The 16,590-nt window shown below is 62.5% G+C and overlaps 5 protein-coding genes across 5 annotated transcripts in view; 3 read left to right on the top strand and 2 right to left on the bottom strand.

Moving 5' to 3' along the window:
• F751_0993 (ATP-dependent zinc metalloprotease FTSH 5, chloroplastic) overlaps nt 1–218 on the top strand; it is a gene marked incomplete at both ends in the record, with an annotated part of 5,012 nt that extends 4,794 nt beyond the window's left edge. The window contains one exon of the mRNA XM_011397865.1: nt 126–218. Within this exon, the coding sequence (XP_011396167.1) occupies nt 126–218 (93 nt within the window). The remainder of the gene's footprint in view (nt 1–125) is intronic.
• A 573-nt stretch (nt 219–791) lies between these two features.
• On the top strand, nt 792–5,231 carry F751_0992 (putative glucuronosyltransferase; the record flags this gene model as incomplete). The annotated part of the gene is made up of 15 exons (XM_011397864.1): nt 792–836; nt 930–1,401; nt 1,545–1,600; nt 1,786–1,899; nt 2,195–2,258; nt 2,456–2,551; nt 2,713–2,866; nt 3,074–3,203; nt 3,373–3,469; nt 3,739–3,845; nt 4,006–4,117; nt 4,267–4,392; nt 4,560–4,669; nt 4,833–5,005; nt 5,207–5,231. 15 exons carry the CDS (start codon nt 792–794, stop codon nt 5,229–5,231), a joined length of 1,881 nt encoding a protein of 626 aa, XP_011396166.1.
• Nucleotides 5,232–5,268: 37 nt separating this feature from the next.
• On the top strand, nt 5,269–5,979 carry F751_0991 (hypothetical protein; the record flags this gene model as incomplete). Its single annotated transcript, XM_011397863.1, has 3 exons — nt 5,269–5,323; nt 5,429–5,534; nt 5,796–5,979. The coding sequence occupies 3 exons, from the start codon at nt 5,269–5,271 to the stop codon at nt 5,977–5,979; spliced, it is 345 nt and encodes a 114-aa protein (XP_011396165.1).
• Nucleotides 5,980–6,410: 431 nt separating this feature from the next.
• Nucleotides 6,411–8,346, bottom strand: F751_0990 (Elongation factor Ts, mitochondrial; the record flags this gene model as incomplete). The annotated part of the gene is made up of 6 exons (XM_011397862.1): nt 6,411–6,566; nt 6,742–6,848; nt 7,086–7,462; nt 7,645–7,811; nt 7,931–8,052; nt 8,163–8,346. The coding sequence occupies 6 exons, from the start codon at nt 8,344–8,346 to the stop codon at nt 6,411–6,413; spliced, it is 1,113 nt and encodes a 370-aa protein (XP_011396164.1).
• Nucleotides 8,347–8,703: 357 nt separating this feature from the next.
• On the bottom strand, nt 8,704–13,103 carry F751_0989 (hypothetical protein; the record flags this gene model as incomplete). The annotated part of the gene is made up of 12 exons (XM_011397861.1): nt 8,704–8,811; nt 8,963–9,060; nt 9,365–9,452; nt 9,609–9,692; nt 9,883–9,983; nt 10,120–10,238; nt 10,439–10,680; nt 10,930–10,995; nt 11,723–11,854; nt 12,049–12,164; nt 12,336–12,404; nt 13,031–13,103. 12 exons carry the CDS (start codon nt 13,101–13,103, stop codon nt 8,704–8,706), a joined length of 1,296 nt encoding a protein of 431 aa, XP_011396163.1.
• Between the last annotated feature and the right edge of the window lie 3,487 nt (nt 13,104–16,590).

Genomic DNA, 16,590 nt, shown 5'->3' with positions numbered 1-16,590 from the left:
GGTTGGCAGGCAGGTGCCAGAGACCGTGAGGCGCTGAAGAAGAGGTGTGTGTGTGTGTGTAGCCAGAGTGCTGCTCCATCTCACTTGGGCACCCCAATGACAACCCCGCTCTCTCCACCCGCCAGGCACTGCTGCTGGAGGCGCAATCCGAGCAGTACCTCAAGTCAGATCAGCCCGACGTCAGCATCCCCTACCGCCCCACCGTCGCGCCCGCCTGATATCTCCCCCCCTTGCACTGTGTGACCTGTTTGCTGAGCTGGATGCAATGTTTTTACACCCACAGACCAATGGCCAGGGGCGAGACCCTGGGATTGCTCCTGCGGAGGTGCATCCTCAGGTTGGGACGACGTGGCTTGGCCCTCAGGCCAAGGTATCTGGGATGCTGTTAAAATAGTGCTCCTATTGTTGACCTGTGTCATCGCTGTGAGCTCAGCGATGCCAGCAGTGAGCTGCGATGCTGGGGGTGTAGGCACGCCACCCAGCGGAATCTGACTGACGGGTGAGGTGTCCGGTGAGCAAAATCCGGCACATAACAAAGAAGTAGGCCATCATGCTCCGGCACGATCGAAAAATACAGCGCGCAGCACGATGAAGTTGATGGATACAGCATGACATCGCACTGCGAGAGTGTTTGAGCAGAGATCGGCCTGGTGGCTGCGTCGACCATGGGATCCGCGGAAGACAGGGGGCGGGCTGCCCCCCGCATAGAGAGAATCAAGCTCATCGGCATTGGCATGCTTCTAGCATCGGCAGTGATATTTATGGGAGTGTGGCGGTCGTATCCCCTAGGCATGGACGAGGCCAGGGCGCATGCGTCCACCGTGTGGGAGGCGGTGGTGAGTTTCCTGCCAAGTGACGGCGGTCGCAAGTCGGGTTGAGGGATCACTTGACTCGTGGGATCATGGTCTTCCAACACCCACCCATTCCAGGCGCATAAGGCGAGCAACCTGGTCCAGACCTACTCGTCGAGCCCCTCCGAGGCGGTTGCCCTGTGCGGGGGCCTCATGGGTTCCGGGTGCCAGGCCTTTGCTCAGCAGCAACCCATGCCAGCGGTGTCCCCCCTCAAGGGCACCATGAGCTGCCTGAGGGACTGCAACCATGCTGGGAAGTGCGTGGCCTTCAAGGGCTTCTGCCAGTGCCCAGCGGGCTGGACTGGGGAAGGCTGCCTGACGCGCGAGCGCCGCCCCTGCACCCACGAGACCCGTCAGTGGGGCTTCACCAGGCTGGACCCCAAGGTCAACCTGACGGAGTTCAGGGTGGAGGAGGGCACCGAATATCACCCCATCGCCGGCGGCCGCAGCTCGCTGTGTGCGGGGACCTGCGACGACGACATCTCGCTCTGCTACTGCCCCTCCGACACCAAGTACGGTCGCATCCCGCCTGGAGAACATTCACTCCCAGGTGGGTCCGCGCCAGGTAGCACATGCGGCTTTGATGTGTGAGGGTAGCGATGGGGCTGGGCAAGGCGTCCCCGTTCCTGTGGTGGGGCTGAGGAGCTCAGATGCACCCCTCACAGCCTGCCATCGCACATTCCATCCCGCCAGGCGCGCCCCCCATCCGGAAGGGTCGGCCCATGGGGCAATGGTGCCAGCCAAAGCAGGTGAGCTGTTTGAGGCGGCTGGGAATGGCCTGGAGGCGGCAGAGGAGTGTGCCAGGCAGGGACGCTGCACCCGCCCCTCTGCCGTCCACCCATGGTTGCTTCTCAGCAATGGGTTGGAAGGTGCACCCGGCACACCGGAAAGCAAGCGCCTGCTTGGCAACTCTGTGTGCAACGCACCCTGCCAGGACAAGGAAGGTTTCCCCATCCGATGGGGCACTGTCGACTACGATTTCCTGTTCAATGATAAAACGGGCTGGTGCAATGCCGAGCACCCAGCGGGGAGGTGTGACTGCTATCAGGTGAGGAGGGATGGTGCGGGGAATGGGGTCAGGGCCCCTGTGGTGACCACGCATTGAGTCCCCACGAACATGCCGTGCCCAATCGCTCACCGCCTGGACCCCCGAGGCCGCATGAGGACCGCGGCGCATGTACCAGGGGTGTACCCTTGCCCTCTCGACATGCACTGATTGTCCATAGAACTCGCGGGTTGCCCATGGGAGTCAGGGAGCCCTGGGCAGAGCCTCTCTTAACAAGGTGGCGCCATCACCCACCGACCGCTGCGAGCTCCTCTCCCTTGGTCATGGTTTCATGCAGGATGGCATCTCGGGTGCCACCTGCGAGACGATCTACGAGCACACCTGCGTGAATCAGTGCAATGGTGTGTGGAGGGCCGCTGGGGAAGAGGCTCTGCCCCGTGCTGCTGCCTTGGAGAGTAGAATGGGGAACTCTGCGCTGCATCACATGTTGCCTGCGGCCCCCTGAGCGAAACCAAATGCCTGCGCAGAAGCATAAGCCGACACTGGCAGTACCCGGTTGATCCCTCGACCCATTGCCTCACCTGCACCATGCCCACAGGCCATGGGGAGTGCTACATAGGGTACTGCCAGTGCCACAAGGGCTGGTTCGGCCACGACTGCGCATATCGCATGGAGGGCGTCGAGGACTCGCCAGGTGGGGCGGGTGGCTGCTGGGGTCGACCCCTGTTCTGCCTGGCATGGATGGGCCAGCAAACCAAAGCTGGCGGGTGTTTGGCCGTGGCCCCCTCCCAGCACCCACCACTGCTCCCTGGACACTCCGCTGCCTCTCGGGGCCCGCCTCTCCTCTGCCGCCAGGCCTGGAGGTGGAGCGACCCTGGATTGCAGACATGGTGTACACCCCCGCCACCCACGAGCCGGCCGCCAACGCCACCCGCCTGCGGCCCCTCATCTGGGTGTACGAGATGCCGGAGGAGTACGCCTCACGCATGCTCCAGTACCGGGTGGACGGGTGAGGCGCACGGGCGTTTGGACCGGATGGCGACGCGGGGGAAATTTGGGCCACAGCATGCCTGGATGGGGGGAGGCAGGGCGCCGACTCGCGGAGCTGTCCTCCTCTCGCCGGCGCGCCGCCGGGCAGCTTCCACGCGGCATGCCATCCGGCTCCCCCTCTCCAGCTCCTGAGCCGTTCTCCCCCCCTCCCCTCATTTCCATGCAGGGGATTCTGCAACCACCGTCAGTTCACCGGGGGGAATGTGACAGACTTCAAGGACCACAACTACTACCAGCTCGAGATGGGGCTGCATGAGATGCTGCTGCAAAGCCCCCATCGGACCCTGGATCCAGAGGTGGGCGCTCTGCCATGCGGGAGGCTTGGTGCGGGGCGTGCCTGCATGGGTGGGGCCAGGAGGGCGCGCAGGGGATGGCCCTCTGTTCCTCCCAGACAGTGCTTTGACCAGGGAATGCCAGCCGGATGGCCACAAGGGCCAGCCCAGTGACCCGTCTCTGACCCTGCAGGAGGCCGACTTCTTCTACGTCCCCGTGTACACAAGCTGCCTCATCATGCCGGTCCAGAACTTTGGCGACGGGCCCTACTACCACAGCCCGCTCTCATGTGGGTGTGGCCGCAGGGGGGGAGGGCAAGGTTGGTGTAATGCTCCGCAGAAGCCCGCGCGATGTTGTGGGAGGGTCTGCCCGGCCCGAAGCAGCGGTGGGGCGCCTCCCCCGCCACCGCGCCCCTGGGGGTAGCTCTGCCGTGGTGGCCGCCGGCCCACGAGGTGGGGGGGTCCGGCGAGGCAGGGCCCAGCGCAGACGGCGCACCTGCCTGCGCGGCGCGCGCCAGGAACACCCTTCACACCCCCTACCCCCCCATGGCCGACCCAGATGGAGGGCGCACCGTCCAGGCCGGCGGCCTGCTGGAGGACGCCTTCCATTGGATCCGGGCGCACTACCCCTACTGGAATCGAAAGGGGGGGAGGGACCACATCTGGGTACGTGGCGGGGCAGTGCCAGCATGCTCACGCAACCGCATCCGATCCGTGGCATGCTGCGGGGTACAGGGCACGGCTCTGATGGGGAGTCGCGGCCAGGTCCACTCGCCGCCGCCGCCCCGTCCTCAGCGCCCCGTGCATCCCCGGCCCCCCTGCGCAGCTGGCGACACACGACGAGGGCTCCTGCTGGGTCCCAAACGTCATCCGCCCCTCCATCATCTTCTCCCACTGGGGCAGGACAGACCACAACCACACCAGTTGGACGGGCTATGGTGCGAGCGCCCCTTGGGGGGGGAATCGTCCCACAGGCCCAGACTTGGGTCCATGTCACCGGGAACTCGGTGCCCACAGCTCCCGGGGCCACGGCCGGAACCAGCCAGGCAGACCTCACGTCACCGCTGCCCCCTGGCCACCCTCCCAGGTCCCGACAACTACTCGCTCAACATCTCACACCCGCTGTACGCACCCAAGGGCAACCTCCACCGCATCACCAAGGGCCCCTGCTATGACCCCGTCAAAGGCGAGGGCCCCGAGGGCAAGGCAGGGCGTGCTGATGGCTCTCGGAGGGAGGTTGCCTGGTGGTGGCATGAATTCCCAACTCCATGCGTGGCGTGCAGCCGGCTCCTCCCTGACGCAGCGCACGACCATTTGCAACAGAGCAGCCGGCGCTGCATGGCCTCGCCTCGACGCCCCCTCCCCACACGAATCCCCCAGATCTGGTGGTGCCCACCATGCGCTCCCCGAAGCACTACGCTCGGTCCCCGCTCCTGGGCTACCCACCCGTCCCCCGCACCCGCCTCGGCTTCTTCAAGGGCAGGATGCAGGTGATCGGGCGGGGCTGGGGCTGGGGGCCGCTCCCTGTCGCTCGGGCGCGGCCCGAATTCACACCCTCCAGTGTAAGTGTCCCCGTGAATGCCGGCCCTGCAACCCCCTCGGACTCCCCCGCCCCATCACACCCCGGTCTCCCTCCCCCCTGCCCCGACGCAGTTCGAGAACCTGCCCTACTCACGGGGTGTGCGCCAGAAGCTCGCCCGCCAGGCGTGGGAAGAGGACTGGGCCGGGGCGCACAACATTCTGATCCTGGACAACACGAATGTCACACAGAAGACGTACAGCGAGTTCCTGGTCGAGTCCACCTTCTGCCTGGCCATCATCGGCAAGTCGAGGGGGAAAGGGGGGGAAAGGAGGGGGCCTTCCCAAGCTAGGCATGGCGGCAGCTGACCTCCTGCTTTCTCTGCAAAGCCTCACACGCATTGCTCGGGTGCACTGCCAGACTCTGGGATCGTCCCATCCCCTTCAAGCCTGGGCCCTCACACCATGTGTAGAATTGGTCCAACCCTCCCCCACTCCCTGCACCCCAGGGGATGGCTGGACGTCACGGTATGAGGATGCTATCCTCCACGGCTGCATCCCAGTCGCGATCATGGACAATGTGAAGCCCATTCTCTCCAACATCATCGATGAAGCAGATGTGTCGAGTGAGGCATGGGGCTCGGGGCGGCAGTATTGGTGATGCTGCGCATACACATGTCTATCTCTCTGGCAGAACTCTCACATGGGCTCTCCCCCGGGCGACCACCCAGTACGCGTCGGGTTTGACGAGGTCGGCCGGCTGCCCGAGATCCTGAAGGCCGTGCCCCAGGAGGAGATTGAGCGGCTGCAGAGGAACATCGGCAGGTTCTGGAGGAGGTGAGGAGGGGCATGGTTGTGAGTGGTAGAGGAAGGGCCGAGCATCCTCTTCCCCTTGTCAGAGTGGGCCACGTGTGATGCAGCATGCCCCCACCTGGGGGTGCGATGCTCCAGAAGATGGCCTGCGGCCGCTGGTTCATCGTGGAAGGTGCATGGCGGCCCTCCACCTCTCTCCTGATCTGCACATCAAGATCCCAGCAGGCCCCTCGAAGTCAAACTCCGGCTTTTGCTGATGGCTCCCCAACGCATGCACATGTGCAGGTTTGCCTACACCTCACACCGCGTGTACCAGAAGAGGCTGAGGGACATCCAGGAGCGCAACCTTGCGCTGCCCGCCCTGGACACCGATGTCACCCTGCTGCCTGAGCGGGAGGGCATGTTCGACCTGGAACAGAGTGACGCCATGCAGACCATCTTGGAGTGGCTGTATGGCCGCATGGACTAGACGCGGCGCCAGCACACAAGGCTGTAACCTGTATGCAGACCTTCACCCAGTCGCCTGCTGCTGTACCCGGCAGCAAGCATTGTGAGCCGGCCCCTCAGACGACAGCTTCACGTGCAGGATCTGAGAGACACTCAGCATCGCACCACAAAGACTGCGACGAAAACCCTGCACCTGAGGTTTTGTCTGTGTCAGGCTTGGCTTCCCAAAAGGACTGTCTGCCTCATGAGGCGCTGAAAGTCGCTTCTCACACATTCCCTGCTCCCACGCTGCATGCACCTTGTGTGGGAAGGATTGCCTTGCAAACGACAGAATGGTAAAAAGGAGGCAGTGGCAGTGATGAAGTGAACAGGACCTCTGGACACAGAGGTGACGATGGGCGTGTACGAAAACCCATCAAACGAAAGGAAATACAGGCACAGCTTGCGCCCGTCTCAGGCCTTGCCAGCCTCAGCCAGCGTGGCTGCGACCTCAGCAGCAAAGTCCTTGTCGTCCCTGTCCACGCCCTCCCCCACCTTCACCCGCAGGAAGGCCGGAAGGTGCAGGGGCACTCCCAGCGCTTCGCCCAGCTCCCTCACCACGTCTTGCACCTGGGCCAGAGGGGTGGCGGGGGATGCGTCCAGGGTGGAACACGCACTAAGAACAGTTGATGGATGAAGCGTGCATAGCCCTCCTAGTGGCTCTTCCTGTGTGGACCCTGTTGCCTTACCCCTGCCTCTCGCCCACCTGCCTCTCACAGGCCTCCCACCAGACTCCCCCGCTCACCCTCTTGGAGTCGTCCATGACGAATGGCTGCTCCAGGAGGCACACCTCCTGGTAGAACTTTTGCAAGCGCCCCATCACCATCTTGTCTACGATGGACGCCGGCTTGCCTGCACAGGGGTGGAGAGAAGATGCTGTTTGGAGTTCTGAAAAGGGAGCCAGGATGGCTGCAGGCCGCCAATGCGACTCGCGGATCTTGCCAAGCACTCGGGCGCCGTGCCCGGCGCCAAGCCAGCCCTTGCTGTGCCACTATCCCCTGTCTGCAACTGCCAGGCCCAGGCCCCTTCAAGACATTGCATGGACGCACAATCTCCATACCGCGCCTCCAGCGGTCACAACCCCTGAACCCCACCCCCTGGAAAAGCGCTCCGCTCCCAGCGTGCCTGAGCCCAGGGCCTGGCTTCGCAGGACCTGCCGCTCCTCCTCCACGGCCACGGGGTCCACGCCTTCGCGGTCGAGAAAGCGCGGCGCGCTGGCCACCACCTGCATGCCCAGCTTGCGCGCCAGGTCGGCGGCGGCCTCGGCGGCCGGCCCGGCCAACTCGGTTCCGGGGTCGCGGGGGGCCAGGACAACGAGGGCCGCGATCCTGCCCAGCCCCTCCCCCGCGCCCTGATGCAGGTAGGAGGCCACCACGCCGCCAGTGGGCCGGGGCAGGAAGAAAGCGCGGCGCAGGCGCACATTCTCGCGCACCATGCCGGCCACGTTGGCCACCGCGTTCTCGAGGCTGGCGAGGGTGATCGGGAGTTGCGACGGGTAGATTCGGATCGAACGGAATTTGAGGAGGGGGTGGCCAACAGCAGCACATGGGGGTGACGCGCCAGAGCGCCTGCTGGCATGCGGATCGGCGCAGCGCAGTTCGTGCATGTGGGGCCACTCCCGACATGGCAGGATCAACAATTTGCTCACCTCTCGCCGCCTGGCGTCTTGGCAGACAGCAGCCGATCCAGGGGCAGACCGTGGCTCGGGGAGGGGGCGGGCCCTGCAGGTGCGACCTCCAGGGCGGCTGCGGCGGCGGCTCGAACCAGGGCCCGGAAATTGTCGTTGCGGGGGACGAAGTCGGTCTCACTGTTGACCTGCCAGGGTGGGTGAAGGAGGCGGCGTCGGTTGAGGGGCGGACAGCCCTCACCGGCTGGGCTGCAACAGGCGCAATGCACTCGGATCCGACCTTCGCATGCACGAGGCCTGTGCTCACCTCTACTACCGCTGCGCCGAGCTCGCTGGACGCAACGCCCACCAGGCCCTCTGCTGCCGTGCGCGTTGCTTTCTTCCCAGCAGAGGCGACGCCCTTCCTCCTCAGCTCCTGAGCAGCCAGGTCTAGCAACGACCAGGGATTGAATGCGTGGGCACTCTACTTGTGCCAGGGGTCAGCGTTGCCATATTGGGGGGCGGCCGCTCCCGACACCCTGACCATACCCATGACTCACCCATGTCCCAGTCGGCCTGCTGCAGGGCAGCCTTCACGTCCGAGATGGGGGCACCGGACGCCTCTCGGAGCTCCCTTATGAGGGCCATATGGTTGCCTCCCACCGCAAAGCATCGCACCGCCGGGATCCAGCCCTGCAATGCCACGCTGGGCCTCGGCACGAGGGCTAAGGCGCACCGCAGCATCGTGAGGCGCACGACAGAGGTCGGGGCCAAGGCCAGATTTGATGAGAATTAAGGTTTTACAAATGGTTATTTTGCATGCCGATGCTCCTTGCATTGGTGCACTGCATGCCGACACACTCGTTGCTTCCTTGCTCCGCATGCTGCGATGGTCGCAGCAGGTCTGGAGATCTGACACCTTTGATTGATGACCTCGACAGGGCTGTCTACGCATGGGCTGGTTCTTACTGGAATGGACACGCGGAGAACAGAGACACGCGCAGACAGGTACGCGAGTACCTTTGTGATAAAACTAGCAACTAGACAATCTTGGCAACACGAGCAGGCTGGGCGCCGCACAGTTCGCGGGCCCATGCAAGCTCACAACACGCCGTTCCAAAGCTTTTTGGCCACCTTGTCCTTCTCGTACTGGTCCCAGTCCGGGATGGCATTCATCGCCTCCTTCATGGCGTTCAGCACCCACCATACCTGTGCCAAGGGGCAGGAGGGGAGGTGTTGCGCGGAATGGGAGGGGAAGTCGCCATTTGCATCGGGCTTTGAAGACCCCTGACGAGGAGACCACAGAACCACGCCTGGCCTGTTGCCAGGCTACCAAAACCTGCTGTGCTTCCTTCCCGACCTGATCGTTCTGCACTCCGGCGGGCGGCATCGTCAGGTTCCTCGGCTGAATGACGTGAGCATACTTGCGCTTGTCGTAACGGTAAGGAGCGTCGTACGCTGCGACGAGGGTTTGGGGGTGGAGAGGCAGGCCCTTCAGTGCTGCATGTTAGTCGCGAGGAAATAATGCAAGCCAGGTGCATTGCGGGGGATCCACGAAGGCAGAGCTTGGCATAGCAAACGATGCCGGCCCTCCCTTTGCCAAGCTGCAACTCACATCCCCAGTGGCTTCCTGTGGTGCGGGGAGGATGGGCACGGGATTGACACAGGGAAGTGAGAGAGGCACTTGGGACGACAAGCAAGCACTCTGGCAAGCCAAGCTAAAACCCCAGCTTCCCTTTCTTCCCTCTCACTCCCTGCGTACCATCCTCCCTGTACTCAAAGGCATAGGTGTAGTGCATAATATAGTATGCGCCCATGTAGAGGTTGTCATATGGAGGCTGGGCCATCATCTGTCGAGTGAAGGTGTGGGCAGGGAGTGATGCGGATGGCATGGTGTGGATCCCTGCCAAAGGGGCATGCGGCCAGCCGTGACAGCGCACATGTGAAAGAGCCCAAAGGCGGACCCTCCTCATCCCTCTCCCTTCCACAGGAAAACAACCCATCACCTCTGGGGAGAGATCAGTGTCCAGGATCCCAGCATGGTACAGCCCAATGATGAAGGCGTACATCTCTTTCACAAAACCAAACGCCTGCGAGTGAAGGGCAAACAGGTTGCAACCGCTCAACGGTGGAACACCCTGCAGTTCAGCGCACATGCTGGGTGGATGGCGCCAGCAGATGGACGGGACGACATAGACTCAGCCACTGGCAGCCTGTCAGGCCGCGAAACGCCCCAAAATCCCCCCCCCCCCCCACCCAGCGGCACTCGAGCAGCCCCACCTTGTTGGCCTCGACATCCTTGTGGATGATGGTGCCATAGGCCAGCCAGAGGGGGGCCACCTTTTGGAGGTCGCCCATTGTGATGAGCATGGGCGAGCTCCCTGCAGGTAGGGAGACAGCTCGGGGTGGCTTGAAGACAGATGGCGCAAGTGCCATGCACAGCAGGCACCCTCTCCGGGCAAGGAGGGCATGCTGCCACATGCCCTGACTCAGTCCATCCACCCTCCATCCGCTCACCCAATGGGGCCACCTTCTGCTCGATTTCCGAGCGGCTCAACGGCCCTAGGAACTTTTGCATGACCTTCAGCATCCCGCTTGTGGCTGGCTCCATGTAGAAGAAAGGGTAGCCGATGGGCCTGGACCGTGTACAAGTTGTGAGGCATGGGTGTTGGTGCGGGGGCCAACAAATGATTGCAATATTTTGCAGAATACCTGTGTACGACCACCCTCGGCCCATGCAGCGGGAAGCCAATTTCTTCCCGGATCGATGAGAGCAAAATGAGTGTGCCGTGCGCGCAGGCTCCTCCATTTCCTCCCGCATCCCCCGCCGCCCCACCTGTCGTTGATCATGATGTTTGGCATGGGCCTCACCCAGATGTGGTCCGGCTCCATCATGAAGATGTACTTCTCCGGGATGACGGCCTGCTTGCTCCACTGCATGAAGGCATAGGGCCGGTTCAGGGCCAGGTAGGTTGGGTCCTCCAGGCCCTCGGGCAGCTTGTCCACCACATAGGTGGGGATCTCGTACATGAGGTCGTCCGGCTTCCCAGAGTGCAGCAGCCGCGTGTAGCCGCCCATCTGGCAGAAGAGAGGAGGAGGTGGGGGGTAAGAGCAGTGGAATCAATATACAATGCCACGGCTGGCTACTTGTTCTCACCCGTCGGGCCGGGTCCGGGGCCCCGCAAGTGGGATCGGCAGTGGGCTTGGCAAAGCCATGCCACTTAGAAACCCTCTTGAGAGGAAGGAAAGGGGGGTTGCATGGCCACCCGGATCCCTTCTCCTTCAGCGGGGGGCAATGTGCATGACGCTACCTCCCGTCTGTCTCACGTGGCATATGGGCAGCTTGGCACACGCCCGCTTTGCCTTCTTGTAGTGGTAGTAATTGATGCGCATCTGCCAGTGCACGGATTGGCCTTGCGCAGAAACCACAACATGGTAGCTCCGGTCCACGCCAGCGAGCGCCTGCCAGGTGCCCCCCCGGGGGGGGGGGGGGGGGGGGGGGGGGGGGGGGGGGGGGGGGGGGGGGGGGGGGGGGGGGGGGGGGGGGGGGGGGGGGGGGGGGGGGGGGGGGGGGGGGGGGGGGGGGGGGGGGGGGGGGGGGGGGGGGGGGGGGGGGGGGGGGGGGGGGGGGGGGGGGGGGGGGGGGGGGGGGGGGGGGGGGGGGGGGGGGGGGGGGGGGGGGGGGGGGGGGGGGGGGGGGGGGGGGGGGGGGGGGGGGGGGGGGGGGGGGGGGGGGGGGGGGGGGGGGGGGGGGGGGGGGGGGGGGGGGGGGGGGGGGGGGGGGGGGGGGGGGGGGGGGGGGGGGGGGGGGGGGGGGGGGGGTGTTGGAGTGGAGAATGGACACTTCACCCAGGACCCAGGACGCAGCGCATGCAACAACGCTGTCGGGGATCGGGGGTGCCACAGTACCCTGACTCACAGGGTCGTCGGCTGAGGGGGGCGCGGTCTCACAGGGAAGTCAGCAGCTCCTCTACAGGCTGCTGAGTGGCATCCATTGCCATGCCAATCTCTTGGTCATCGAGTCTTGTTCATACGCAAGATCCTTACGCCCCTTTGCCGCCCTTGCAGTCGAGCCTGTGCATCAGATACATACACTGCTCTGCGCAGCCCGGCGCCCTACCTCGCACTTGGGCTGAGCCTGGCACTGCTTCTTGACCTTCTTGTAGTGGTAGTAGTTGATGCGCATCTGCCAGTGCACCGCTTCGCCCTGGGCGGAGACCACAATATGATAGCTCCGGTCATCGCCAGGTTTCTGCGGAAAAGGGTGTGAGACGATGGAGAGCGGGGTTTATACCCTGGGCGGAGATGCCTGACGCAAAGTGTGCGATCTGGCAGCCTGCTCTGACGATCCAGATGGAGCAGATCCCTGACAACATCCCATGTGCCAGCAGGCGCTGGAGATGGCGCAGGGGGGGAGGAACTGGAGTGCAGCCCTGCCCCACCCACCTCACACTGCCGGCCCTTACCACAGTGCTGACTGGAAGTTCTGGTGGAGGGATGATGGTTCCAGACATGCCCCCTTGACTTGGATGCGAAATAACGTGCATGCCCCAGGGGCGGGGCTGTGCAAGGGGAAGAGTGCAGAGGTGGGGGTAACTAGGCGGCTGAGGGAACTACTGCTTTTGACTGCAGTCTTGCATCCATGGCTCGGCCAGCTCAATATCCGCAGCCCGCTTGCTGGAGGCACATTGACAAGGGCACAGGCACAATCTACTCATTCCAAGTTCCCTGACTCGCCTGGTACTTGAGCCAGCAGTGGCCTGCAGTGCAATTGGAGTTGGAGCCATCGCAGTAATTCCACACTGCATGGAGGGGAGGTGGAACAGTGTGAGAGGGAGTCAATCTGCACGAGTGGGTGGCTCTTGCAGTGCTGCCTTGGAATGGTTGGCAAGTCCTTGAGCCATTCGGGGTTGAGCAATCCAGCACGGTTGCAAGGGAGGCAATAACAAAAACCTTCACACAACAATGCAAAACAGCCTCTAGTGAAAACTAAAAGTCGGCTGGGCATCAACACCTCAGACAATGCCCGGCTGCGTGCTCAATCATTAATACCACAACAATTGAGGGGCGCTGCGTGGAGGAGGTGGCTCACCATTGCACGGAGCAAAGCTCTTTTCCTTGACAGGCTTGTAGTCAGCACAGGCCTGGCAGCACTCTGCTGTTGTGTTGAGTTTGAGGTCCCAGCCGTTCACCAGATACTCTCCCGACCGACTATTGGACAGGGAACCAGGGATGGCAGTGACCGCCCCCCATGGACATCATCTTGATGCTTCGAGGGATGCTGGAAACGTGCAATCATACAGGCACTGGGTAAGCTCTTCTTGCTTACGGAGCTTTCATGGTGGTCGAAGAAAGGCAGTTGCAGGCCAACAGATAAGCCTTGCCATTGAGCAGGCAGACCCTCCAACAACTCACTCTGAATGCTCACGAATCCAGCACTGTCCCAGCTGGTACTTCCGCCCATAGAACCCATCATCCTCCAGTTTAATAGCAGTCTTCATTGGGGTCGCTGGTTGGGTGGGCACGGTTCTGGTGGCTTTGCGGGCCGCATCCACTGCTGTGGCTGAGGTCTGGTTGACAGCTGTGCCGGACGGCACGCTGCCAGGGTCCAGGGCGGCCTGGGTTCCCAGCCCGTCAGAAGCCTCGCCTGCAAAATTAGGGAGTCGAACACATTATACTCCTATGAGAATCAAGCAGGGGCCCTCTGCCACACTCCACAAGCATCCGACACGATCGGAACCCGACCTGGCCCCCACAGTATTCATACCCAGGACAGCCCGCTCATTCAGCCGCAGGGCCTGAAGGCCCGGGGAGGAGGTGGCAACGGAGATCCGCACTGCAGTGAGGAGAAGAGTCAGGGAAAGAAACGAGAGGAGACCCATGAAGAATAGGTTGGTTGGACGTCTGCCTGCCCGGCGAGGTGGCATGCTCCGGGGGAGAGTCTACACTCCTACTGGACCTCGAGTCCAGAATTCAAGGACGAATCATCATTACAAGGCAATCTCCCGTTTATTAAGTCTGGTCGAGGGCACTATGCCTTGCCCATCCGCTCCTCGGACTGGGGGACTCTTTCTTCTCATAGTTGGAGAGTCCTCCAAGGCTGGATCAGGCAACCGTGACAGTCCCGCCCATGACTAGGCTCTATACCGAAGTGTGTATCATCCTAGCATATGTAGGATGATACAGTATGCAACATATGTGCAGTGCATGTGTGCCTGAAGGCTTTTGCAGAGAGTACAGCTGTATCAATCGAGTGAGATCCAAGTGTGCACAGATCAGATCCCAAGAGGTCTATAAATCTTCCGGAGGCAGTTCTGGCAATGGTACGTTCTTAGATCTCACACTTGCGCCTAAGTTCGTATACCAGTGAGTTCCTGTTGCGTTAAGGGAGGGGCAGTGAGGTTTGCATCTCTGGAACTTCCTCAGGGACTGCCAAGAACATGCACCTGCCAGGATACGTGGCCATGTTTCCCCAGTTTAGCGGAAGATTGGCTGTCTCGCCGACACCTTGCCAGTCTTGTAACCAGACTGAAGCTGTACAAGCCTAAGGCTCCTCGTTGGGGAGCCTGGCTGAAATCTTGGTGTCAATGTGCCACAGATTTATTGTCACTGCATGGTGTGCAAGCACTCAGCACATACTACCCACCAAGAGTAAATCATCAAGACTGTCCTGCGGGCTTGCTGAACAGAGGATGCTTGCAGTGCCAAGCTCTCGAGGCATTCATGGCGCTGGACAGAGCTCTTCCTGAACCCTTGATAGGCTGACACGACACTACACAGGACCGCTACTATCCCATGGGTTTTAAAACTGCTGCCGCGGTCCAAACGTCTTGGGTTCCCTAGGCTTCCCTGCCTGCAGCGGCTAGGTTGCGGCGGAGGTGGCCAAGACCCCGTTCCACAGCTGGCTTGCGGCCTTGGCCTCCTCATAGCTGTCCCACGCCGGCAGGGCATTCATCGCCTCCACGAAGGCATCATACAGGAACCACACCTGCAATCAGCGCGCCATACAGTCCAGGCTGGGTTGTTGGTTACGAGCGGCGCAAATTCCAGTCTTGACTCCACACAGCTCCCCGCTTCTTCAGATACAGACAGCTGAGCGTGCTCAAAACAGCCCCATGGCAGCAAGCGCGCAGTCTCAGACACCTGCTCATTCTTGATGTTGTTGGGTGGGGGTGCCAGCTTCCTGGGCTGGATGGACTCGTAGTAGTTCCGCTTGTCATAGCGATAGAATGAGTCGTCCCCTGCATTGCGTGGCAACGGGACCTGACTGCAAGAGCGCAGGTGCATCCCACTTGGGCACAAGTGGTCCGGCAGACCTTTGATCACATGGCACTGCCAGTCAGCTCCCTCGCAGCACCACCCCTGGCTGTCACAAGTCCCGTGGCGTCCATGTGCCACCCTCCCCTGCTCCCTTTACCACCCACTTGGGTCGTGGTTGCCTGCAGTGGTCAGGGTGGATGGGAGCTGGGGCCTATGTGTTCAGTCTGAGGTGCATGCCTTGGGTAGGAGGCAGAGCCTTCTGGCCCCCACATGGCCCCCAGGAGTGGTGCCGCACCTTGGGCATCATACTCCCAGGCATAGGTGTAGTGCAGCAGGTAGAAAGGCTCGAGGTGGACGGGGCCGTAGGGGGGTTGGCTCATTATCTGCGCACGGGGGGCATACGGTGGCGGCTGCCTGGTTGGCAGGCCCTCCGCCACGGGGTCATCCTGAGCATCGGCGACGGCGCAGCGCCCGTGCATCCCCGCCCCGCCCCTCCCACCTTCATGTCCAGATCCACGTCGTGGATGCCTGCGTGGTACATGCCGATGATGAAGGCATACATCTCGTGCACGAAGCCCCACACCTGTGAGGGCATGGTTGAACCTCGCTGTGAATGAGTGACTGCATGTGGATCCCGAGACTCTGGTGCACTGCAGTGAAAGTGCAGCGCCACGGAGCCCAACGGAGTTCAAATGCAGCGAGGTGCAGAGCAGGCCGCTGTGTGCATGGAGGTATCCCCCTCAAGTGCTGATCTTGAGAAGGCCAAAGGAGCAGGGCCGCGGCTCCAGAGGAGGGTTGGGGATCACGAGTGCATGACGCCCTCGAGCCCAGACCCCGGTCCGAGCCAGGCGCCGCCCCCGAGGCCCAGCAGCCGTTTCCTTTCCAGCAGCCCAGCCGCAGATCGAGGGACGGCCTCCTCCTCACCTCCACGGCATCCTTGTCGGCATGGATGAGGGTGCCGTACGCCAGCCACAGCGGGGCGACCTTCTTCAGGTCAGCCATGGTCATGAACATGGGGGAGGACCCTGCGCGGTGCAGGGCGGAGGGGTGCATGGGCGGCCCAGGCGGCGGGTGCCAAGCTGCTTGCACCGTGCGCCGGCGTGCTCAGATCGCGAAGCAGCGTGCTCGCACCGTGAGCCGGCGCGAATGGACCGTGGGAACCCTTGCGTCGGGTCAAGGGCTGGGTGCTGGGCCTGGCGCAACCACAGCCTGGCTTGACGGCAGGCACTCTGCTCCCTGTCTCTGGCCTGACTCCCACAATCAGCCATCCATCCCACCTGTGGGTGCCACCTTCTTCTCTATCTCCTCCCGTGTCAGAGGCCCCACGTACTTGCGTACGGTCTTCAGCTGGTAGCTCATGGACGGCTCCATATACCAAAAGGGCCACCCCGTGGGCCTGGTAGAGGACATGCAGGTGGGTAGGTTTGCCGGGCTCTTGACACTGTGGCTGAGGCCAGATGTACAGAGGGAGTCTGCAGCATGCAGTGACATCCATCTTGTGCATGGACCATCAAGTGAGGACATGCTGACTGCACTCCATACACGGTGGTGAAGAGGGTGGGCGGCGTTCGTGAGATATGAAATATGACCCTCATACCAGATTCCCATCAATGTGTACATCCAGTCACCCCACCTGTCATTCTTCATGAGGTTGGGCATGGGCCTGACCCAGATGTGGTCCGGCTCCATCATGAGCACATACTTCTCCGGGATGACGGCCTGCTTGCT

The sequence above is a fragment of the Auxenochlorella protothecoides genome, assembly GCF_000733215.1.
Source record: "Auxenochlorella protothecoides strain 0710 unplaced genomic scaffold scaffold122, whole genome shotgun sequence".
NCBI classification, from domain to species: Eukaryota; Viridiplantae; Chlorophyta; class Trebouxiophyceae; order Chlorellales; family Chlorellaceae; genus Auxenochlorella; species Auxenochlorella protothecoides.
Note: the sequence above shows the minus strand (reverse complement) of the source record. Positions and strands in the feature narration are given on the sequence as shown.